The sequence below is a fragment of the Eptatretus burgeri genome, chromosome 4, assembly GCF_056783735.1.
Source record: "Eptatretus burgeri isolate ZD-2024b chromosome 4, Ebu_testis_v1, whole genome shotgun sequence".
NCBI classification, from domain to species: domain Eukaryota; kingdom Metazoa; phylum Chordata; class Myxini; order Myxiniformes; family Myxinidae; genus Eptatretus; species Eptatretus burgeri.
Window position 1 is genome coordinate 77862600 of NC_140964.1, and position 23933 is coordinate 77886532.

Below are 23933 nucleotides of genomic sequence, written 5' to 3' on the forward strand. Positions count from 1 at the left end.
ACTGGGCCGACGAATCCGTCGTCCGTCCGACTGGGCCGACGAATCCGTCGTCCGTCCGACTGGGCCGACGAATCCGTCCGACTGGGCCGACGAATCCGTCGTCCGTCCGACTGGGCCGACGAATCCGTCGTCCGTCCGACTGGGCCGACGAATCCGTCGTCCGTCCGACTGGGCCGACGAATCCGTCGTCCTTATTTTTAAGGACGATAAATCCGTCGTCCTTATTCTGAACATTTTTATCGTTCTACTGTTTTTCACCATCAGAACGATGAGATCCGACGCCGCCATGATTTAGGAAACAGAATAACACGACGAGTCAACTTCCCGCGAGATCAAGCTTGCACAAGGGGCCGATCCTGTGCCCACACAGTTTTCTGCGCATGCGCACGGCCCTCCCCGATGGTGATGCGAGCCGGCGCCCAAAAATGTCTAGGCGCTGTATAAGTACCACGAGCATGGAAGAGCCGTTGGTTTACTGGCGGGAATACCAATCTTTACGTAATTACAAAAAAACGGTTTGTGTTTGTTGGAAACACATTAAAATTGAACAATTAAAAAAAAATTTTTTTTTACTAACAGTCCATCGTGTCATAGACTAAAAAGACGCATAATGCTTATTTTATTCTTGGGTTCAGCATAAATTAGCCTTTTGTTAAAAAGTAGTTATGGTTATCGGATTATCGTTAACTTTGTATTATAATTACCGGATTATCGTAAGCGTACTTAAAGATTGTGCCCAACGCAACCGATGACATGGGCGGCCTTGCTTGTGATTAATTCGCTGTGGAGCAACATGTCCGCTGTGCTGCGCTGGTCACGTCACATCACCAAAATATTTCTGATATCGAGCAGCATGCAAGTCGAATTTACATTATTGAATTACGAATAGGATTTAATCTAACCAGTTGTTATTTCCGAGTCTTCCTTCGATGTCCTCCCGATCGTCATGAACTCTGGGAATTTCATTGCCATTTTTCTCTGCTTGTCCTGCTTCGGGCTCGAACTGGTAAGACCGTACTTCATTTCCAGCTGCCTGAACTTCACCTCCCGCGACTATGTTATCCGACAATTCTCCATCTGATTCAGACCAAAATCCTTCATTTCTCTCACACTCACTGTCGTTACCAGACAAATCAAAGTCCATGTCATCCATTATTCAAAACCAAATGTTCGATGTTTTTAAAGCAGAAATGAACGAAGCGATCGAGTCGACCAATCGAATGTGGAAACACACAGGAAGCCAATAGAATCACGTAGACCACCAACCTGAGTAATTAACGTGAAGCCTTTGTCGTCCTGCATATGACGTCATGTGGGTTACGCCCCTTTCAGGAGAATTTTTATGGCCGTTCCCGAAGAGGTTTGTTTTTTTAATTTTACATTTTTCAGAATGAGTATTGTGAAAAAAACATTGTCAGATCTGAAATCACAATGAAAAACTCCTATAGGACATGTATTATTTATATATATATATATATATATATACATATATATATATATATATATATTTTTTTTTTCAGTACTTTTGGGTGTCAGGGACCTTCAAAGCCTGGATCTTAGTTTTGACCCAAGAAACCCGTAATCCCAGCGGCTCCGACTCCTCATTCAGCACCTCGAGGGCCCCCAAAAGGATATCTCAAGTCTCCGCAAAGATGACTGCATCATCTGAGAAATCAGGTCCAAGATCTTGACATTCCCAAACGATGCACCGCAGCTTGATCTTTCTGACATCCTCCACAGAATCCAGTCCATACAAGTGCTGAAAAGTGTGAGGGCCAGTACACATCCACGATGAACTCCAGTAACAACTGGAAATAAGTCAGAGATGGTACCACCACATCTCACAGCACTCTCAGTACCAGAGTAGAGTTCAGACATCAGATCGATCAGTTTTGGTGGCACCCCACGAAGACCAAGAATCCTCCAGAGGACATCCCGATTCACTGAATCAAACGCTTTACAGAGATCAACATAGGCTGCAAGCAGCTCCTGCCGAAACTCTCGTCTGTGTTCGATGAGGACCCGAAGTGCAAGGATACGGTCAATCGTTGACCTCTTTGGTGTAAAGCCTGACTGCTCTGGACGCTGGTGCTCAAGCAGATGGTGGTAAACCCTATCGAGAATTATCCGAGCAACGACCTTGCCCGGCACTGAGAGCAGCGTCACCCCTCGGTAGTTGTTGCAGTCTTGGCGATCACCCTTCCCTTTCCAGAGAGGGACAACAAGACCCCTCTTCCAATCAGTTGGGACGATGCCTGTGTTCCAGGCAGAGCACAAAACTGCATGCAACGACATGAGTACAGCATTTCCACCAGCCTGAGAAGTTCAGCATGGATGCCACAAATCTCTTGAACTTTATCCCATTTCAACCGGTTCACCGCAGCCTGTGTTTCCACAAATGAAGGTGTACCACAGTTGATTGGAGGGTCAGCATTTGGTATTGTAACACCCCTGACATCCAACTCGACAGCAGGTGGATCAGTTTGGTACAGCCGCTCAAAATAAATGGCACAGCGGGCCTTCACTTTGGACTCCTCTGTCCAAAGCCAACCACCCTCTGCTCGAACTGCAGTACACCGAGGGATGGGCTTGAGGAACGCAATGTGCAAATTACCCTGGAAGCAGGCCAAGAATCACTTGACCACAGATGATGCTCATAGACCTCCTTGTCCACCCTCAGTGCACATACAGTTTTACGCTTCAACTCGCTGAACAGCTCAGCTCTGCCATTAAGCCTGGCCCTGCAACTCTGGACAATGGCATCCAGTATCCCATGAGAGAAAAAATTCTTCTTCGCCCCATGGTGAGTTCCAAGACACCCACCGACAACATCAAGGATGGTGGGCTTGAAGGTGCTCCACAAATCTGCAGGATCCTCCAAAGCACCCAGACCCCCCAAATCTCCACTCAACCTGTTTGCAAATTCCTCAGCTGCCCTCTCATCCACTGAGTTTGCCTACATCCAACCTTGGCTGGGATGGTAGCATTCTCCTGGATTTAAGCTGCAACTTCAGAGTTGCTACTACAAGCCTGTGGTCAGTATTGAGGAACTGAGCACTCCGGTGGACCCTGCAGTTCCGGATCATCCTCCAGCGACCATCAACGAGGACATGGACAATTTCCTTTGCCACATCGCCAGCATTGGAATACCAAGTCCAGCGATGAGCCTGTGGGTGCTGAAACCATGAACCAGCCACCCTGGCTATGACCTTGCAAAGTCAAGGAACTTAGTGCTATTCTGGTTCACAGTTCCAGACCCATGGGGACCAACACACGTCTCATAACCATCCCTATCAGTTCCAGTTAATGCATTGAAATCCCCCAAGAAGAGAAGAGTATCTCTCCTGGGGCACTGATCAACGAAAAACTCGAGTGTGGCAAAGGTCAATGCTTCCTTCACAGTGAAATCACTTGCCTCAGTCGGAGCATGTACAGAGACCAGGGGAATGACACCCAAGGAGTGACGAATCCTTTGTCGCATAATACGCTTGTTATCAGGTGTTATCTCAGTTATCATTGGAGTGAGCTTATTGGACACAGCTACAGCAACTCCTTGGGCATAGTAACCATCAGAGCGACCACACCAAGAGTAGGTGTAACCACCCACCGTGATCTCGCCACAATCCGGTCTCCGAATCTCAGAGGGTGCTGCAATACCGATGTCCAAACGCTTGAGCTCAGGTGATAACAGAGACAAGTGATCATCCTTTCTTTGGGATAGGAAATTCCAGGCACCCACCCGAAGGGACCTCTGGGTAACCCAAAGAGACCGCCGTCTGGTGAACAACACCTCAGCACCTCCCCGACACACACTACTGCAATCTGACCCAGGAAGGTTACCCCGTGGTTTCCCTCCCATCATCAAAGATCGGGGGTCCTGAATGCTTTGCCCCAATTCCATCATCTGTTGAGCTGCCCTGCCAAGGGCAGCTGCACAAGAGGTACTGCCACGGAGTGGGTTTTCAGATTTATTTTTGCTTTTAGAATGTTTTGCGGAATGAAGGGTTTTACGGTGGCCAGAATGCAAATCCTGCCAACAACCTCCTTAAAAAAAAAAAAGACCCAACTGCAGGAGGACTTCTGAAGACACAGTTGTTCACTAGATATGGATGGCCGTTGGTTCACAAGGAGCTCCTCCACCCTTTGACAGGTTTTGTTCTTCATCCTGCTGGGTGTCCATATCATACACCCTCTTCACCAAGGAACTTGGTGGGGGAGACGGTTTAGTCACCGACAACAGACCATGGAACAGGTTAGTATAGGTTTACATGGTACCACAGAGTCACAGATCTACTCTGACCTGACCTGACACACACGAACTGTGCCTTTCCACAACTTTATCCAGGAGGTCATATGAAAGATCCTTGGGGCTCATGGTTGAGTCTTTGCTGTGTATTGCACAACCCAGCAGAGGAAACCAGCAGGAACGGCTAATTTTATTCTGAAATAACCAGAATCACTATAATTTAACTCAGATGGAGGCCAAGTAACCTGGGCTGTGATTTCGAAGGTGATTGGTTACACCTGAGCTAATTACCCTCGCCGAAGGAGAGGGTATTGCATTTGGGTCCGTTTGTTTGTCCGCACAAAGCTTTCATGTTTTTCTCCACAACCGCTTGTAGGATTGAGGCAAAATTATCTCCGTAGGTGCGACTACTCATGTCATGTTTTAATGATAATTATGATGTCATAGGTCACATGGTGTGGCAGCCATGTTGGAAAACTTTGGACCTCTGCATCTGAAAGCACACCGAGGAAAAAAATTGAAACGTGGCACACGGCAAGTACTCCTCATGGGGAATGTGATTTTGTTTAATGACATCAGAGGTGCCTTCTTTTTGATGTCATAATTGCAGATGTAGAAAGCTACATCTGATCAGTATGAAAATTTTTGAGGGTCATCTGGTGATAAAATGGTCCAGAGAAAAACAATTGGTGACGTCATTGGCCATGTGATTCGGCAGCCGTATTGTTTTTTTTTCTTCAAAAAAAAATGCTTTAAAAATCTCCTTTTCTGAAGTGGCTGAACAGATCGAGGCGAAATTTTACAAGCAGAAGCAAAAGTTTCACACATATGACATCATAGCTCACATGGTTTGGCAGCCATATTGAATTTACCCAGAAATCAATGAAAAAATTTTTTTCTTCAGAACGGCTGGACAGAGCGAGAGGAAACTTGATACAAATGTTCCCCAAATGTTTAAGGAATAATTGATAGGTCACATGGTTTGGCAGCCATATTGGATTGAATGAAAACATTAAATAATGGTTCCTCTGGAACCGCTTAATCAATCGACGTGAAACTTCAAAATTATGATCCAGTAGTGATAGGGAATACACATTTTGAATTTCAACTTGATCAAACGCATGGTCTGGCAGCCAGAATTATTTAATTGTTTTGATCTAGGTTCTTTTTTTTCTTTTATTTTTTGAAAAAGGCTCACTTGGCTGTGCCTGCATGGGTTTGAGGGCAGTGGAGTGGCAGCTGGAATGTGAATCCCATCCAGGTTCTTCCTGATGACTTCATCTTTGCTGTTTTGCTTGTTTGGGTTCCTTCCGATTAATCTAATGCAGGGCTGCTCCTATTTGGTCTTCCATTTGATTTGAGTTTAATTTATTTTATTTTAATCCCATTCCAAATTCAATTGAATAACAATGAAAAAGGTCATGGGTCAGGGTCAGGTGTCCAATCAAAGAGTGACGTCTTGGTACCCGGTCATCACTGCCAGCAGTTATAGTTATGTCTTATTAATTACGTAACCCACCAGTACACAAACACCACACAAAACGACACAAACACAACACAGAACAAGTCCTGGCGAGGGTTTGCAATCTCCGATTGCTCTTTTTGGTTCACGAGCGCCAGCCAGAGTGACCACTATATTCATTATGTGTCTGTGTCTGTCTGTCTGTCTGTCTGTCTGTGTGTCTGTCTGTCCAGAGAATAACTCCGTGGACTTTGATCCGATCTTGATGAAACTTGGTTATGTGTTCGATATCAATGTCTAGTTGTGTTTTCCTGGATGAGGGCGTGCTATACCCATTGTGGGCGAAGCCACGCCCAAAAAATAGCCATTTTTAGGGGGTATTTTTTTCCCCCTTTTGATCTTCTCCCAGGGAATTGACTGAATGGAATGGGTTCTTCGGTATTTGAACAGCAAAATGAATTATTTAAAACTTGTCGTTGTCCGATTTTTCATTTTCATCCCAAGGTCAAGGTCACAAGGTCAAAAACTTAGAAAATTGCGAATTTTGACATAAAAATCATACCACCGTCCTAACTTTGAGAGCTAGGATGACAATATTTTTTATGCATAATCTTGAGGTCATTCCCCACCTAAAGTCTTGAAACCATTTTGCTCTAGGTCGAACACCTTGCCCGTGGCGCCCCCTTCAAGTTTGTTTTTACGCTGATTTCATCAAAGTATGGATAATCCGAGGAGTGCGAAATGCCATATAGCCTATATGACGTTATATTGTTCCTGGAATGTTCCAGAGGAAGTTTTGCACCAAAGGTCATAATCCTTGACCTTTGACCTTTAAAGTTCAAAAAGGTCAAATTTTCAAAGTTGTGGGAATCGAACCGGGTTTTCGACCTTCTTCGACGAACTAACTCCAACAAGCTACAGCACATATCCTGTTTCCTTATTTTAATGTCCACATTGTTTTGTGACCTTTAAAGGTTATGCAAAGGTCAAATTTTTGAAGTTGTTGAACGAAACCGGGTTTTCGACATTTTGCAGCTCATAACCTGTCACTCGTACCACGTCATGTTGATCATTTTTATAACTTGGTCAAACATTATCACATTGTCTCATCCTTGACTTCTGAAACAATCTACATCGTCAAATATCGCTCGTGAACCATCGTCGTCTTCAGACTTGTTCTTGTTTACAATTGCTAAGAAAAGGGGGTGGATGCTTGACCAACCAAGACATTCTCGTTTTGTATTTTTATTTGATTTTTTGAAATTTGTAGAATTTGTTTTTTTCTTGGAAGTTGTGGGTTACGATGTGTAAATAAAGGTGGAAAAGTCTGATTTAATGGAATTTAATTCTCGGCTACAAGGCAACAAAAAGTGAAAAATTTGAAAAGGGGGTGTGGACTTTCTACAGGCACTGTATGATGGTGATTCCCATGCCAGGAAGTTACTTTGTCTTTGGGCTCGTGCACAAAGGCCAAAATTTAAAAATCTATGAAACATTAATCGTTTCATTAGGAAGATAAATTGAACGTAAATGTGGACTTAATCAGAGCAGCCCAGGATCATGAGGGATGGTGTGCGTGTGTGTGTGTGTGTGTGTGTGTGTGTGTGTGTGTGTGTGTGTGTGTGTGTGTGTGTGTGTGTGTGTGTGTGTGTGTGTGTGTGTGTGTGTGTGTGTGTGTGTGTGTGTGTTGGGGGAGGGGGGTGGGTGAATGGACACTGGACAGAACCATTCCAAAGGCGATACATATCCAAACCATCCACAAATCAACTGAAACAAGTATTGAAAAATGTAAAAACAGAAATGGATTCATTTCATACCAAGATAATAAAATATAGAAAACATTAAGCATTTTATAATTTTTTTTAAACAATCATCACATATGTGGTAATCCACATGGTGGAATGACCCAAAATCCAGGCTTGAGGAGGGGAGGTGTAGAATCTATACCCAGTCTACATATAAACAAAGGGGCAATACCCCTGGGTGCTCACCTGGTAGCAACTGTATAAGAAAGCCAGGGAACCACCGGTAGGCATGGATGACCAACAAAATATGTAACGAAGAAGAAAATAAATACCCGTGGATGTTTTTGTTTTTTTCATGGAGTGAACAAACTTTGGTATTTCACAGGTGGTGAAGGTTTTGGTCAAGTTTCATCGATATTGTGTGCGTCGTTTCTGAGAAGAAAGCAAATACCTATTTTGGGGGTAACCCCGTAGACCCCCTCAGGGCCCGATTTTTTTTTTTGAATGCCATGAACAAACTATGGTACATACACGGTGATGAGGGTTGTGGTAAAGTTTCATTAAAACCGTCTGTCTCGTTTCAGAGAAGAAGTTACAAGTATTTGTGGACGGACGGACGACGCGCCATCTCATTGGCTCCCCGGAACTAAGTTCCAGGTGAGGTGGTCAGGCAGTGAAGCCGTGAAGCCGTGAGTCAGTCGGTGAAGACGATATGCCGATTAATCACGTCCTGTTTGAACGTTAGTTGCAGACTACACGAACGTCGATAAATTACGTACTATTGGAATGTTCCTTTCACAGTGAAGCTGGTGACTAAATGTCTATTAATTACGTACTGTTGGAACGTCGGTTGCACCTTGACTTCACACTCGTATGTCTGGTAATTACGTGCTATTGGAATGTACGTTTCAACGCTTTAGACTGCTGAGAACCTTCAACCGTTGAAGACCCTTTAAAACCCCAAAGACCCCTAAAGAACCTTAAGACCCAAAAAATCCAGAGGACCAAAAAGGCCTAGAATATCCAAAAGTCCCCAAGGACCCAAAAGTCATTGAGGAACCTTTAGATCAGGGGTCCCAAACCCAGGGTTGTGACCCAAACTTGACCCCCCCTCAAAATCTCAGTTTTTGAGGGGGGGGGTTTCATGTCAAAAGCATTTTCTCTGACAATTATTATCATAGGTACACGAGGTACCAGTATCATTTGGGTTGCGAGGCAAATGTGATTTCAAATTTTGGGTCTTGGACAAAAAAGTTTGGGAACCATTGCTCTTTTCCAAAGGCGATATTCTAAAGATATATTTTCTAAAGACCCAAAAGACCCCCCCAAGACCCTTTCGACCTTAACACCATTTAGTCCCCTTACACCCTTTAGGCAGATTAGACAGCTTCGACCCTTGACCATTTCGACCACTTGGACCTTCTTATATCAGAAATAAATTTCAAATAAATATAATATCACCAATATTACAAATAAATTTGTTCAAAAGAAATGTTTGTATTATGATTGGTGTAAATCATTACAACACAGCAAATCTGTGACGTCAATCACTGAAACGACTTGTGGAGAGGCGAGCGTAGCGAGGAAATTTGCACTAGTGTACCATAAGCCGAATTTAATAACACCGATGGATTTAATCTATACCAAAATAACAAAATATAATATAATATTGTTGCGGTCTTCGCGCCCGCCGGCGTGCTGGGAGCCATGTAACTCGAATCGCGGCACGTCGCCCACCGGACGGACAATCCAGTCGTGACCCTCTCGGACTAACGCCAGGAACCAGTCACGGGTGGACCTTTCGGTCTCACCGCGATCGAGCCAATCAGCCCCCGCGTGGGATAGGGTTGCTCGCCAAATTCGACCTACCTAAGTACCCACGCGGAGGGTAGACCGGGCGATCGCACCTCGCCGCAGGTCGACTTCGGACACGGGCCACTTAAGCGACCCGTTCCGTACTATCAGAATAACCGAGCGGTGTTATCGTCGACCTCGACGGTTCGATTAATTATCGGGCGTATTCAGCCCACTACCAACCCTTTACGTGAAGCAAGATGAGGATTCAATGGAGGAAAAGACGAAGCGAAGCGGGAGAACAGTTCAACAATAAAGCACATTTATTCGCGGCACACGGGAAGCACACAAATACAATTCCACCAAATGCACACAAAAAAGAAAACACAATTCCATTTACACAAAAAGCAAATATAAAAGTGAAAACACAGTGCAGAGCTAATACCGACTACCGAGCACACGGCAACACTTATACAATTCTACTTCACAGACGGCGCCGACAACACATACCCAAAACCAAGGAAAGAATACCCTCAAGGATGAGGCGGGCCTGAGGCCGAGACCGGGTCGCGCCTACCCGTCTGGTGATGAGACGCGGAGCGGCGATGGCGCCTCACTCCGCGGGCCTCGCGGACGGTGTCTGGCAGGGGGTGGGAACGGGGCCCCCTTGGTCGCACTATCTCAGCGCGGGGGGGAAACAGGAGGGGGTTGCTGATGCTCGGGGTATAGAGGATCTTTATTATCCCTGGTGTGCGTCTCCACCTCGGCCAGGTCGCGCTGCCGGCCTTCCTCGGGCGTGCAGCTCCCGGCACCGTCGCGAGCACCCCCTCGTCTGCCTTCGCCGCTGCCGCCTCTCCGCCTCTGGACTCTCCACCCTGGACTCTTCTTTGGGCTCTCCTCGTTCGACTCTCTTCAGCTTCTCCAGCTACTGCAGGCTTCGGGCTCCAGACTTCCACACACTCTGACTGACGAACACGGTCCTTTTATCCCCCCGTAGCTTCGCCTTTGACCCCCTCCCTTTGACCTTTCACCTCGCTCCCCATTGGCCCGAGAAAAAGTGGGCGTGAAGGCTTTTTGATCCACAAATTTGCATATATCGATCGTTCTGGAGGCGGGGCCAAATCGCCCCTCGCTCACCGATTGGACGGCAAAAAGTGGGCGTGTGTCGTTTTTGATCCGTTTTTGAAGCACAAAATCCGTGATTTTGTACACGCTGTTCGACGTGCGCCCTGCACGAGTCCAACACCGGTACCCACAGCGGGGCAAGAACGGTGGCGATGCTACGGTTGCGAGGTGTGACGTGAAGGTCGTGGCGGTTGTGGTGAAGCGGTGTTGTGGTTGGTGGTTGATGTTGTGGTTGTGGTGGTAATCATGGCGGTTGGTCCAAAATAAAGATAGTAAAAGAAAAACGGCTATCCTGAAGAGTCGCAGCTCGCATAAATGACATGTATTCCCACTAGACAACGGGTTTGGGCCTAACTACACATGCACTTGCCGAGATACCTCACCTAAGGGACCTGAATGGTGGTTTGCGAATTTGGTAACCACAACAATATCTATTAATACATACCAAAACATAATTTTGGGTTGAATAGAATTAGACAGAGAGAGAGAGAGAGAGAGTGAACCAAATGCTTAACCTCACTTTACACGACGCACTTGGGGTAATAACAAGTAATGTATGGTATACCTCTCTGTTACATTACAATCCCATGGACTGTGTGCACTCACAGGTTCAGCCATTGGTACTCACCGGGAGCATCAACAACACCTGCAGACACAAAGTGGAGTGTGCCTGGAACATGGTGAGACCACGAAACGCCTTCAATGTCTCCTGGAGTTCAAAAGGAGTTAGTTCCATTAAAAACATCCTCAGATCGCAATCTCATCTGATGTTCTTTCATATGACCATGCGATGCTGCATTTCCACGTGCAGTTCGTGCAGTGGCACGAACCAAAGCCACAGGAGGGCACTTAGACATGCAGAGCCCTTATTGGGATGAATCGAATAGTAATTATTGGGATGAATCGAATAGTGATTATTGGGATGAATCGAATGGTGATTATTGGGATGAATCGAATGGTGATTATTGGGATGAATAGAATGGTGATTATTGGGATTAATCGAATAGTGTTATTGTGATGAATGGAATAGTGATTATTGGGATAAACCGAATCGTGATTATTGGGATAACACGAACAGTGATGATTGTGATGAATAGAATGGTGATTATTAGGATGAATGGAATGGTGATTATTCGAAGTTTTTATTGGGATGAATAGAATGGTGATTATTGGGATTACTCAAAGTGATTATTGGGATGAATCATATCATGATTATTGAGATTAATCGAATAGTGTTATTGTGATGAATGGAATAGTGATTATTGGGATAAACCGAATAGTGATTATTGGGTAATGATTGAGATGAATAGAATGGTGATGATTGGGATAAATGGAATGGTGATTATTCGAAGTGATTATTGGGATGAATGGAATGGTGATTATTCCAAGTGATGATTGGGATGAATAGAATGGTGATGATAAATTATTTGGTTTTATTAAAAAACGTAATCATGCCGAACTTACAGATGATCAGATTAGCTTTGAATCATTTACATAATGAAGGAAATAGATAGAGGGGTCGGTACCTTGTATGTTGCCTCGTTGAGTTGTTCAAAATATCACAAGGAAGGTGCGCTCCGGCCATGCGGGCAGCATGGGATGGACCTGCTCGTGGAGAATCGATTGGAGGCGAGACCGTGGAACCCTCATGGACCACCCACTCACTTCGTTATGTCGACACAAGGGTCAATACGGGGAAGTTTTGCTGGAAAGAGGGACCTCTTATGAAATCGCAACGATCCCACGTGTTAGTTGGAAATGGTAGAGAGCTTGATGGCGAGGGGAGCATAGTGGAGGGTGCTGGGGGCGTTGGAGGGAGTGTGTTTGTGTTGGTTGGGGGGCGTGGAGTTGGAGATGAATGGGTGGGATTAAATTGACGGTGGGGTGGAGAGGAGATCATACATTCAGACGCACATTAAGATGCAAACCACCACAATTGTGATGTGGAACAGAGAGGAAGGAACAATTGGGCAAAAAAAAAAAAAAAACTTTCTGATTTCCCCCTTTTCTCTGTATTCACATGTGTTTGCACCTTTTATGTTTCCTAAATTTCCTTACTTTCCAGGCACATGATGTTGTGCTTTTCACTCCCTTCCATTTATGGTGTCCTCAATCTCTTAAAAGTCCAGTGAGCATCTTGTTTGCTTCAGTTTCTTTGCTTTGTTGAGAAAATAAACTCAAGAATTGGAAAGTTAAAAACCAACGACATCGGAATCTTCAAGGATCTTTCCTTTCACCTATACCTATACCTAATGATATTTTTTACCACCAAAAGGGCAGATGAGCTCCTATCGGGAGCCAACGACCATCTAGTATGGAGATGGTGTCTCCTCATAAAAACACCCAATGGGGGTGGGAAATTTTATTTTTCCACATGGCCTAGTTATGCCCCTACTGCACAGTGCTCCTCTGAAGACCTTTCCTTGTTTCAGGACTCGGTGAAGGTTTTAACAGGTTCTACTCTTCTTCTTCTTTTTCTCTGTGGCCCTACACATTTACTGGCTCTCAGCCTTGTTTCAGGTGAATTTGAAATTTAAAAAAACAAAACAACCTCCTTTCTTCAATCGTGATGCTTCTGCCCATCGTGGCATGGGTATATTCCTGGAAAGGGCGAATCACACCTGATGAGTAGTGTTCCTTTGGTAAAGACATGACGGATCACAATGTGCCTTGTATACTTCTCAATATCAGGGGACAATAAATTTTGGAATTGAAACCCACCCCCATGCTTCACTGTAGATGTTGTGCATGAACATGATACAGCAAAAACTCTTCATGATTGAACACATGATACAGCAAAAACTCTTCATGATTGAACAAGTAAGTTGAACTGAAATTCTAATGTTACACAGAACATAACTCCAGCTTTGCTTACATCCTATTGTTAGCGCTCTGATGCCTATTCAACCCTTTGGTTGAATCACAGCTATCAAGGTAACATTCACATCTGTATTTATAGCAAAATCTATCCTGAATCTTCGTGGTGTTATGCAAAAAATTTACTTTCTTTCGGAAAAATCTCAGCTTTCTCCAACTCAAGCACTATTGTAAATTAAAGTTTCATGAAAGTTACTCCATAACCCGTGCATGTGGCTCTGACTGATACGTGGAGTCAATTGTTAAATTTCTTTCACGGATGGTCCTTCTCCAAGCAACACTTCGATTTCTCAACATGTTTGTCACACAGTTATAATTTGTCCTGGGAATCTTAACTGGATTCGCACATTGACGAATCCAATTATGGTTGGGCAGTTTCACGACCTGTACTTTTTATGGTCCATATATGGGCGTGGCAGTTTCTGATTGGTTGCTTGAAAACAAATCGCGGTGCAAACGACCGGCACGTGACTTCTCTGGTGCAGTTCATTGTCCTTCAATAAATTGGTGGCTTTCTTAGTGTGTTTTTCTTTTATACCCTTTTATTTATTGCTATGACTCGACGACCCGTGAACCCGTTGGGTTCCCATTGTGACAGCGGTTGATAAAAAAATCATTTCAAAAAAAACAAAAAGATAGTTCCAGCGAATTATACCGCTGAGGTTGTTTGCGTTGATCAAATACTCCCGAAGAGCACTTGACTGAATCGGGAATTGCCCGATTTGAACGAAACTTGATACTGCACACCGCAGGGGAATGATGAGTAAGGTGGGCCGAAAATTTTTGCGCTATCCTGTACCGTTTTGGCTGTATTTCGGGAACATACATATATATATATATATATATATTATATATATATATATATTATATATATATATATATATATATACATATATACACATACATGATGAGAGTTTTAGTAATAGAAAGATAATTATTTCCAATAGTGTAAAGTATCAATGAACCATTTACAATCTGAGAGAACAATGACAGACTCGTCGTTGATACAACCTCAATATCACTTCACATTAATCCGAGTTTGTATGAGCATCATGGTTTTGGATGATCACGCGTGACCTTTCCTGTAAGTAACAAATATGAACCAGATTTAATCATTTAAATCAAAAGTTTTTATGCATAAAAAGGGGCTTCCAAAAGAAAATAGCAAGTGCACAGTTCAAAGACTCTTGTTGATGGAAACTGTACTTTACAAATCTCGTAAACGTAAGGAAGAAAAGAGATGAAAAAAAAACTGATTAAAATGAGAAGGGTACTCGGTCGAGCGCATACCTCCGCCATGTAATGCCTGATCCATGAGAACATACCGGGCTCAATACATTTTTGAGATATCGTGCCATACAGTACTATATCGTTTTTGGCCCGATCTCTCAATGGTGAAGAATCACTTTAAAAATCAAATAATTCTCGTCTCCAGATTTGGATCTTCACCAAAATCGAATCAATTTGTTGTGGTCACACACGTAACAAGTCCAAGTTTCATCCAAATATGTCCACAACTTTTTGAGATATCATGTATATCGGTTTCGCCCTATCTCTCAATGGTGAAGATTCACTTAAAAAAACTATCGTAACCAGATCCAGATTCGGATCTTCACCAAAATTGAATAAACTCTTCCTTGTCACACACCAAACATGTCCAACAAGTTTCATCCGAATCCGTTCACAACTTTTTGTGATATCGTACCATATATCATTTTTGGCCCTATCTCTCAATAGTGAAGAATTACTCAAAAAATCCTCGTAGTCGGATCCGGATCTTCACCAAAATCTCATCAGTTCGTCCTTGTCACACACCGAACCTGCCCAGCAAATTCCAGCCGGATCCGTGCACAACTTTTTGAGATATCCTGCACACAAAAACAGACAGACAGACAGACAAACAAGAAGACATCGTGCAGAGCATGATACTTGCAAAATGCATAAAACAAATTTGATCTCAAAAATAATTGGTGGTTGAATTCAATGACCTGAAATATACATCCTCTTCAAATTTCAAGTCAATCGGATGAAAATTGAGGATTTTAGAAACACCAGCTTAGTTATTGACCTTTGGCGTATGTTGACCCTTTGACCTCACAAACAATAGGCTTCTTCCTTATGACAAACTCTACCATGTGGTGAAGTTTCATGAAGATTAGTTTTGAAATTATGATCTGTAGGCGGCAAACAGACAAACACAGACAGGCAGAATAACAAAATCGACTGACAAATATACTTGAAAAATCTTTGATTTTGCAAGGAACAAACAAACAGAAAGGGGTGAAAACATAACCTCCTTCACCTTCGGTGGCGGAGGTGATACTACAAATGAGCGTTCAGAGAATACCTAACCTCACGAACACCTTAATCTTGAGAAAAAGGACATGGGAAGGGTCGATTGAACCCTTGCTTTGCATTTCTGAGTACAATCTATATAACAGCTTTGTTTGTGAACTTTTTACCAACAGGCATGAATAGAACGATTTGGGAACGATTTTCAATTTTGTTTGACTGCCAGGCTGGCAGACCGGCTGGAGCAATAATTGCTGTCCCACGAAGCGCGCATCCGAACCAAAGTATTTGCCAAATTCAGAACCAAAGTACTGCTGATCCTAAACTGCAGGTTCACGTTGCGATTCATGTTCAAAATATAATATTCAATTGAAGTTAAGTTGTTCCTCCATCATAAAGTGACGTCTGTAGACAGACAGACAGACAGAGTAAACCAATTGCTTGACCCCGCTTTGCACTATGGGTAATGTTGGGGTAATGAAGGAAGTAAGATAATTAGAATGATGAATAAAACACCTTGGCACAGTATAGAGGACGTGTTGCATAAACAACTGGTTTGCAGAAATAATTACATGAACTACAAGGGCACTCAGTGGAGCACATACAAACGCCACCCAGTGCCTGATCCAGCAGAACATATCGGGCCCATTATATTTTTGTACAAGAAAAATATCAATCAGAGATTGTAGAACCTCGCCAGAACTTTTGTGTGGTGTTTGTGCACTGGTGCGTTATGTAATTAAGAAAAGACATCATGAGAACTACCACTGTATAACTGCTGGCAGTGATGACCGGGTACCAAGACCTCATACTTTGATGAAACCCCACTTTGATCGGCCACCTGACCTTGACCCATTACGTTTTTCATTATTATTATTAAATTGAATTAAGAATGGGATTAAAATAAATTCAATTCAAATCAAATGGAAGACCAAATAGGTTCAGTCCTGCATTGGAGTAATCAAAAGGAACCCGAACAAGCAAAAAGCAAAGATGAATCATCAGGAGGAACCTGGATAGGATTCACATTTCAGCTGTTACTCGTCTACCCTCAAACCCACAGCCGAGTGAGCCTTATTTTTTTTTTAAAAAACACAACAAACAAAAAAACAAGAACCCAGATCAAAAAATTTAATAATTTGAGCGACAGATCATTCGTCCGATCAAGTTGAAATTTAAAACGTGTATTCTCCATCAGTACTCGATCAGAGATGTGAAGTTTCACGTCGATTGATTAAGCGGTTCCAGAGAAAACATTATTTAATATTTTCTTCAATCCAATATGGCTGCCAAACCATGTGACCTATCAAATATTCCTTTACAAACTTGTATACGCGTGGCTTGGGGAACATTTGTGTGAAGTTTCCCCTCGATCTGTCCAGCCGTTCTGGAGAAGATTTTTTAAAATAGGTTTTAGGGTTAATCCAATATGGCTGCCAAAACATGTGATCTATGACATCATACGTGTAAACATTTTGTTCCTCCTGAACAGGCGGTCATACATGTAAAGTTTCGCCTCGATCTGTTCAGCTTTTTTCTGAGATGTTTCAAGGTTTTTTTTGAAGAAAAAAAAACAATATGACTGCTACATCACGTGACCTTTGACATCATAATTATAAATAAAACATTCTACGTGAGTAGTCACTGCTATGGCGAAAATTTTGCCTCAATCCGACAAACGGTTGCGGACAAAAACACTAAAGTTCTGTGCGAACAAACAAACAACCAACATACTTGGCAAAAAAAACAGACAAACAAATCGAACCAAACGCAATACCCTCTCCTCAAACAAATGGAGACAGACAGGGGTGAAAACATAACCTACTCCCACCTTTGGTAGCGGAGGTAACAACCGATAACATGAAGGAATCTCAACATGGGCATGGTTAATCGAAAGAATCACAATACAGATCGTATAAAAATGGTTACCTGAAGGGATCACAGTGTTTCCGAGTTAAAAAAAAATCCATGTTCCAGGCACAAGACGTTTCATTCAGAGCGAGTGTCAAACTGTCTGGGGGCCAGTCACATCGCTCTCATGAGCGTGGTACGCCAACCACGTGACTCGAAGGGAAATCCGATGCTCATCTCATCACACTGTGCGGCTTGTGTGGCACACATGACAACCTTTGCTCCATCTCGTCTGGGTTTGATTCCCGACCACAAACTGTCCGATTGGTGCTTCGCAGGCAGGGCGTTGGCACCACAAAGTGCTCCGTCACTCAGATGGATATCGAGCCGGGTGTCCAGTCTGCCAGCATTATAGTTGGTTTACGTGATGAAGATCCGATCTGGTGCCCATCATGAAAAGTAGGTGAGTTATCTTCTGACACCCTGGACAAATTCAACCAAAATCATCAATGGTCGAGCATCAGAGGCCTAGCCATTCACGAAAGACTTGGGTCAAAAATGCCCTTTCTGGTCACACAAAGTGGGAACAATTGGGACTGGGCTGCTATTAATAGCAGTACTTAATATTAGCTATGGTGAAACGGCCCTATTAGTATTGAGTTTTCAGAGTTATCCCATAATGCCATGCATGCCGCCATGTTGGCTGTATTCACTTCCCTGGCAACGATAGCAGGAGCTCTACAATGTAGCACGTTTATCTCGTTATTCTGACTGCACTGGAGGGTTTGGCTAATTATTTGGCCTCGTTTACCTTGCCAACCGATATGGTGGCCACGCACTGCATCATGAGTACTGAAACCCCTCCATTTCAGCATGTATATGTAAATATATATATATATATATATATATATATGTATGTATGTATGTATGTATATCTATCCCAGAACCATATTTTGTGACTGAAACCGATATATCTTGAGTCAATTGTTGTTCTCCTTTCAATATAGCTTCACGAGAACTCCAGTAAGTCCAAATCCACAGAGGATGCTGCTGCCAGCTTGGAGGAGTGTACTCCGGGAAGTGACCCATATGCCAGTAGATCAGCAAGGGAAACGAAGTGTTTCTTCTGTGACAAGATACAACACACCGGACCCACTTAAGGAAGTTCGTACGTTTGGCTCGGCTAGATGGGTTGACATGTGTGCTCTGCAGTTACCAAAACATTCGTCTATTTGCTTATTGCAGACATCATGAAAGAGACAAACTACAATGCCCAAAGAGTTGTGACGTTCCACAAGGCACATGAAACGAGCGACCAGAGAGACAGAGGAGCACGGCCATTTTGAAATTCCAAACGGCGGCCAGCCATCATTGGGTAATTTTAGCTTGGCTGCGTTCTTGACAAAGTTTAATATTCGTGTCGAACATCCTGCCAACTTTCACAAACCTGCCGACGAGGTGAAAATTATTTCCACTATCGGCTAAACACACCAGACTCAGTTTAGAGTGTCCCCTCTGAGTCTGGGAGGTTGGTGGTTCAAACCCCAGTCAAGTAAAACCAAAGACTTCAAGCATTAAAAAAATAAAATAAAAAAGGTACATGCTGCTTCCTTGCGTGGTATTTAAAAGGATAGAGCTCGGACAAACAATGCTGGGATTGCAATGGCAAACCACCCAGTATAACTCTTGCCAAGAAACTGCTTCGGCAGCACCAATGCTCTGAAAAGAGTACAGTACATCAAAATCAAAATTGCTTAAACAGAGCCAGATGCATCCCCATCTCCCCTTGCCTCCCTGCCCAACCTTGAGCTGACGAGTTGCAGCTTTGTGAGAGCAGCTAAAAGCAGCAGCAGTAATATTGCTTGGACCTGGTGTGGAATGTCACACCCAAAACTCATTTCAAAGCATCAAGTTTTATTCAACAGCAAAGGCAGAGGCAGCGTGTAACGCACCACCGCCCCCAAACCTCCCCCATTACCCCCAAACTCCTCTACCCGAGTTTAACACTGCTGGTAAGATCAAAGAGAAACTATGAGCTGTTGCAGTGAAAATGATCTTAAGAACGAATAGATTTGACATTTGTGAATCAACAAAATTGGCTTCATGCATGAGAATCATTGCTCCATGTGTTAAATGGAATAGTAATGTAGACATTGTCCTGTACACATAAGGAAGAGAGACATGTGAAAGTCATTCCATTCCTTTTCTTATGAACACAAAGTATTTCAGCCAGAAAACTGGACATTCTCAGTTTCACACACTCTTAACCATTTAAATATGATGATTGTCACAAGTTATGGTTCATTTCGAGTTTGTCTCGGCCACTTACAAAATCATTGTCCACAAATGTAATCTTGTAAAAGATGTTTACCGTTAAATGTGGATCAAATTGATCTGGGATAGATCGAGAGTATTGTGTAGCGGATGAAATGCTTGGTAAATAAGGACGGTGTTGTTATTATATTGCTGTAGTTAATTCAGCGTGATGAAGTGGTACACCAGCTGTTTCGGGTAAGTTTGACAGTGACTGAATGCAGCCCAAGAAGCACAATAACCTGGCTAATAATATGACTGAAAAAAATGATTCCTCAAATACCACCACTTCCTGTATGTGTGCTCGAGCCCCTGACCTGGGTCTCGGCCCTGTGAACAGGGCTCGACCCCTTCACCTCCAGACCACTCAAGATCAGAATGGTTCACGACATTAACAACACAGCAGCAATTTTTTCACGGTCAAGTAACTGGATTATGTTTATTATAAAGTAAAAAAGAAAATTAAACGATGAGCCACTAGCGTAGGAAACACCGCTACAGGGAAAAGCAAAGGCAAAGCTTGACCAAGTACAGGACCGTAGCAATAAGTGTTATTGTGAGCGGCTTGCGCGTCGCGCTCGCCTTTAGCAGCACCCTGCGACTGCCACCCTGGCTCGACCTTCGCAGGGACATTCAGCGACCTGCTAACATCGTATCAGGCCTATCCGTGTACACAATACCAAGCTTTCCGCATGTTGTAAACGTGGCTACGGTGATGGGAAAAAATAAAAATTAACAGCTCCGAAGCTCCACGACGAGATGAAATGCACGGAGCATGGAGTCGACTTGAAATGCCAGGTATGGTTGAGGTTCATTACCACGTGTGTTGGGCCCGAGCCAGGGGCCGGCGATTGATGGGGAGGAAAGTGTAAACGGGCTATCTCACCAGGAGTCAAATCTCAACGTAAAAAGAACGAAACGGACTCGGTAAGCTCAAGCCATCAGGTCAATTGAACTGTCAGGATACAAACAATAGAAAAAAAAACATTTTTCCTGACAATAAAGGAACACGTGTGAGCACTCTCTTGGCTAAAATGAAAGCCCAGTTTGGAGGTAGTGTTTTGGCTCCTGGCGAGAGTGCGTGCAGCCTGAAATGGTGTGGGATCAGGAATAACGGGGCCGCCAATGGTGGACGTAGGAGGCCAATGGTGGTCCGAGGAAGGACGCGTCGAGAAAAAGGTTCGCCAATCACTCGAGGCGACTCCTTCGACGAATTGGGCGGATGGTCTTGGGGGTTCTGTAGAGCGATGGTGGTCACATTGAGGATGATGACCCAGGAGAAGGGAGGAAACTGGTCGGAGAACAAGTATCGTATCTTTCCTCCTTGAATTGAGAGCCGCAAACATAGTTGCAGCAAACAATGAAGGGAAACAAAATAAAATAATGAAGTTGATGATGAGGGCAATGGGTGAGGGGCGTTTGGGGAAGGAACAAAATAAAAAATAAAAAAAATGCGAAAACACAAAACTGGACCCAAGAGGTTGACGATATATACAAATATAAAACTAGGCGTAGGCACACAGCTTGGGACCAGAACTGGGATAGATCTTTTTATAAGGTTAAAAACCCAGCTTCGTCAATACAATACTGTATACGTGTACAGGTCCTTTCGCAACTACATCCCCTCACTCAGGCTCCCCCTGGTGCCCTTAGTCACATGACTTCAATTTCATGCCGACATGTTCCATTTGCAACGTCCATTTTTGGTCACGTGACCACGTCATGCGATTTCTCTTCCTGCTGGAACTCCAGCCAAAACCGCATTCCGACCTTCTGTCGGAAACCACAATTTCCTAAACTCCTCTCCCCTTTCTCCCCACGCGCTGTTTTCCAATACTAGCAGATGGTGTCTCACTTCACCTGCTCACACACACTCCCCCTGGATCTACACGTGCCGATCAAGGTGAGACCAGCGCGTCGGAAGCATGGCTCTGGCTAGCACGGCTCAACTCCTTTTTCCGGCCACTACACGGCAGGGAAGAGCTGGCTGGTTAGACAGGGTGGCAGGGGAAGGGAGGGGTGGGTGAGAGAGGGAGCTTGAAAGGTAGGCAGAGCCTGGAAAGTGGGTGGTAACATTGAGAGCCAAGCCCACACGTGCGCGTTCAGAAGCTCAGTCATCATTGTCCGTGAGCGGTTCATAATCTGCACAAAGCAGAGGTGCGGGTTCATTTTCCCATGTTCGTTGTGTTTGCACAGGTAGACGAGGTGGAAACGATGTGGGAGGTACTTGTGCTGCTGACTGCGTCGTCACAGTAGGTGGTGCAGGTGCAGAGCTTCCAGGCAGCCTCACCGACAAAGCGTTGTAGGGGAAATGCGTGGATCCTGTGCATTGACAATAATTGAACGAGAGCGTTCATAAGCAAGGCAAGTGCAGGAATAATCTGACTTTGCCTTTATCACAACTGCATAAAAATTCAGCTTCAATTGCTTTTGAAAACAGCACACCTGCACCACATAACCTGAACTGCCAACTAAGTCTTTTGAATTTTACAAAGAGAGGATAGAAAAATCATCAGGTAGAAAACAGACCTGTAGATGAAGGCCGATCCTCCACGGTGCGGTGCGTAAGAGGCGTCCTCCGACTGCAGTCTCCCTCAGAATGCACAGAGGAAGCAGACGCAGGTCGCTCTCCGTACACCTGGCCCACAGGCCCAGGAGACTTGGCTTTGCGACTGTTCGGCCTGAGAGAAATTTTTGGCTTCCCTCCTGCATACAAGTCAGACAAACGTTTATGCTCAAGTCCGTCAAGAGGGATGACACAAATAATCGATAAAAACAAATGTTCAAAATGACTGAGGCACGTACGAGGTGTAAATTTCCTGTTTGTGAGCTCTAAACTGCAAACTCACAATACCTCTTTTCATCTGCATTATCTTATGTCTGTGCAGCTGACTTCCCGTTTCCGTCCAATCCTGATTCTCCCTCAAATCACACAAAGCAGCAACTCATCAACAGCTCGTGTTGAGCCCTGTCATTACTCTGATCTTTTATTAATCCTCACCCAATAAAATATTATAACTGTTGTAGGGTTTATTTCTATAATTAGTGCCCCAAATTTTAATGGTACCACATCGTTTCTTCGACCCCAAGAAAATTATGATTAACTATTATATTTTTCTTCCTGTACTCCCAATTTCCGAAAGTTCCGAGTTGTATCTGCTGGCTGGGACTTTCGGGATGAAATTTTACATCAATAATGTGAAAAGAAAGTATGTGGGGTTGACATCATTTTTTGACCTTGGCTCAATTTTTACGGTCATGACCTAATTAAAGATATTTTAACATTTTTCTCCATAACTCGACTAAAGTTTGTCTGATCAGAACGAAATTGCCCTCCCTTGATAGCTGAGAGGAAAGCACATTTACATTAATTTACATCACACCTCTCCGAGTACTAAATCACCATTTAGATTTATCTCCATTTTTTCTGCCAATGTCCGAAAACTTTCTGAATTTAATTTTGCATCAATAATGGGAATAAAAAGTTTGCAGGTTTCACAATTTTTCTGAACTCGATCTAATGGTCATGACCCAATTCTAGACATTATAACATTTTTACCAAAACTCCACTAACGTTTATCCCATCGGAACAATTTTCCTCTTGAGATAGCCAAGAGCAGTGATTCTCAACCAGGGGTAAATTTACCCCTTAGGGGTAAAACATTTACATGGCAGGGGGTAAATACATCAAACCTGAAAATTAAGTTATGACGATCTTTTTTAGCAACTTCAGACAAAATCAATAACACTGTTATTGTTGTGATGTGAGACAGACAGCACATAATACATTATAACATACAGACTCTCACATTCTTTCAAAATTATTCTATGCAGACTCATAAATTAAACCCCCCCCACCGCAATTTTCTCTTTTTTTGTTTTTTTTCTCTTTTCTTATGAAAAATATGTTTTTTTAAATATTGACTCCTCGAATAAATAAACTGGTTGACTCTATGAATCAGCAGAGTTCCCACTGATAATGCTTCTGGTATTTTTGTTTGATCTTGTATGATATAAGTGGACTGTATGTTTTTTCCCCTTTATCAAAGTATATTTTGTGCAAACCTTAATAATAAAGTTGTTCCATCTACTTTTTTTCTGTGTCTCGATGTAGGCTATGCATTTTTTTGCATGGGAGTAAGGGGGTAAATGGCGAAATACATAAAGCCGACGGGGGTAAATGACAGAGGAAGGGTTGAGAATCACTGGCCTAGAGTAAGATGCATTC

The 23933-nt window shown here is 43.5% G+C and overlaps 3 protein-coding genes and 1 long non-coding RNA gene across 17 annotated transcripts in view; 1 reads left to right on the plus strand and 3 right to left on the minus strand.

The window, feature by feature from the left end:
- ADGRD1 (adhesion G protein-coupled receptor D1) overlaps nt 1-1036 on the minus strand; it is a 141572-nt gene extending 140536 nt beyond the window's left edge. The window contains exon 1 of one of the 2 annotated variants that reach the window (XM_085878832.1): nt 903-1036. Coding sequence is in view for 1 of the 2 variants with exons in the window: in XM_085878830.1 (XP_085734956.1) it covers nt 903-1023 (121 nt within the window). In the remaining variant the exon portion in view is untranslated. The remainder of the gene's footprint in view (nt 1-902) is intronic. The other variant, XM_085878830.1, reaches the window with a different exon arrangement.
- On the plus strand, nt 598-12415 carry LOC147028430 (uncharacterized). Of its 4 annotated transcripts, XM_085878833.1 has the most exons (4): nt 1240-1360; nt 8038-8110; nt 10019-10224; nt 10981-12415. In XM_085878833.1, the coding sequence occupies exons 1-4, from the start codon at nt 1303-1305 to the stop codon at nt 11100-11102; spliced, it is 459 nt and encodes a 152-aa protein (XP_085734959.1). In that variant the 5' UTR covers nt 1240-1302; the 3' UTR covers nt 11103-12415. The 4 variants fall into 4 exon arrangements, 1 of the variants encoding a protein (XP_085734959.1); XR_015057565.1 differs by lacking the exons at nt 1240-1360; nt 10019-10224 and adding an exon at nt 598-1006; XR_015057567.1 differs by lacking the exons at nt 1240-1360; nt 10981-12415 and adding an exon at nt 598-1006 and having other exon boundaries at nt 10019-10381.
- Nucleotides 12416-14166: 1751 nt separating this feature from the next.
- On the minus strand, nt 14167-18234 carry LOC147028431 (uncharacterized). The gene is made up of 3 exons (XR_015057568.1): nt 17471-18234; nt 15318-15423; nt 14167-15117 (listed from the first exon to the last, which is right to left on the minus strand). It is a non-coding gene; the product is annotated as an uncharacterized LOC147028431 (long non-coding RNA).
- Nucleotides 18235-19286: 1052 nt separating this feature from the next.
- LOC147028432 (nuclear receptor corepressor 1-like) overlaps nt 19287-23933 on the minus strand; it is a 319774-nt gene continuing 315127 nt past the window's right edge. For all 10 annotated transcript variants that reach the window (XM_085878838.1, XM_085878839.1, XM_085878836.1 and 7 more), the window contains 2 exons: nt 22235-22411; nt 19287-22027 (listed from right to left, as the gene is read on the minus strand). In XM_085878838.1, coding sequence (XP_085734964.1) covers nt 21816-22027; nt 22235-22411 — 389 coding nt within the window. In that variant the 3' untranslated portion in view covers nt 19287-21815. The remainder of the gene's footprint in view (nt 22028-22234; nt 22412-23933) is intronic.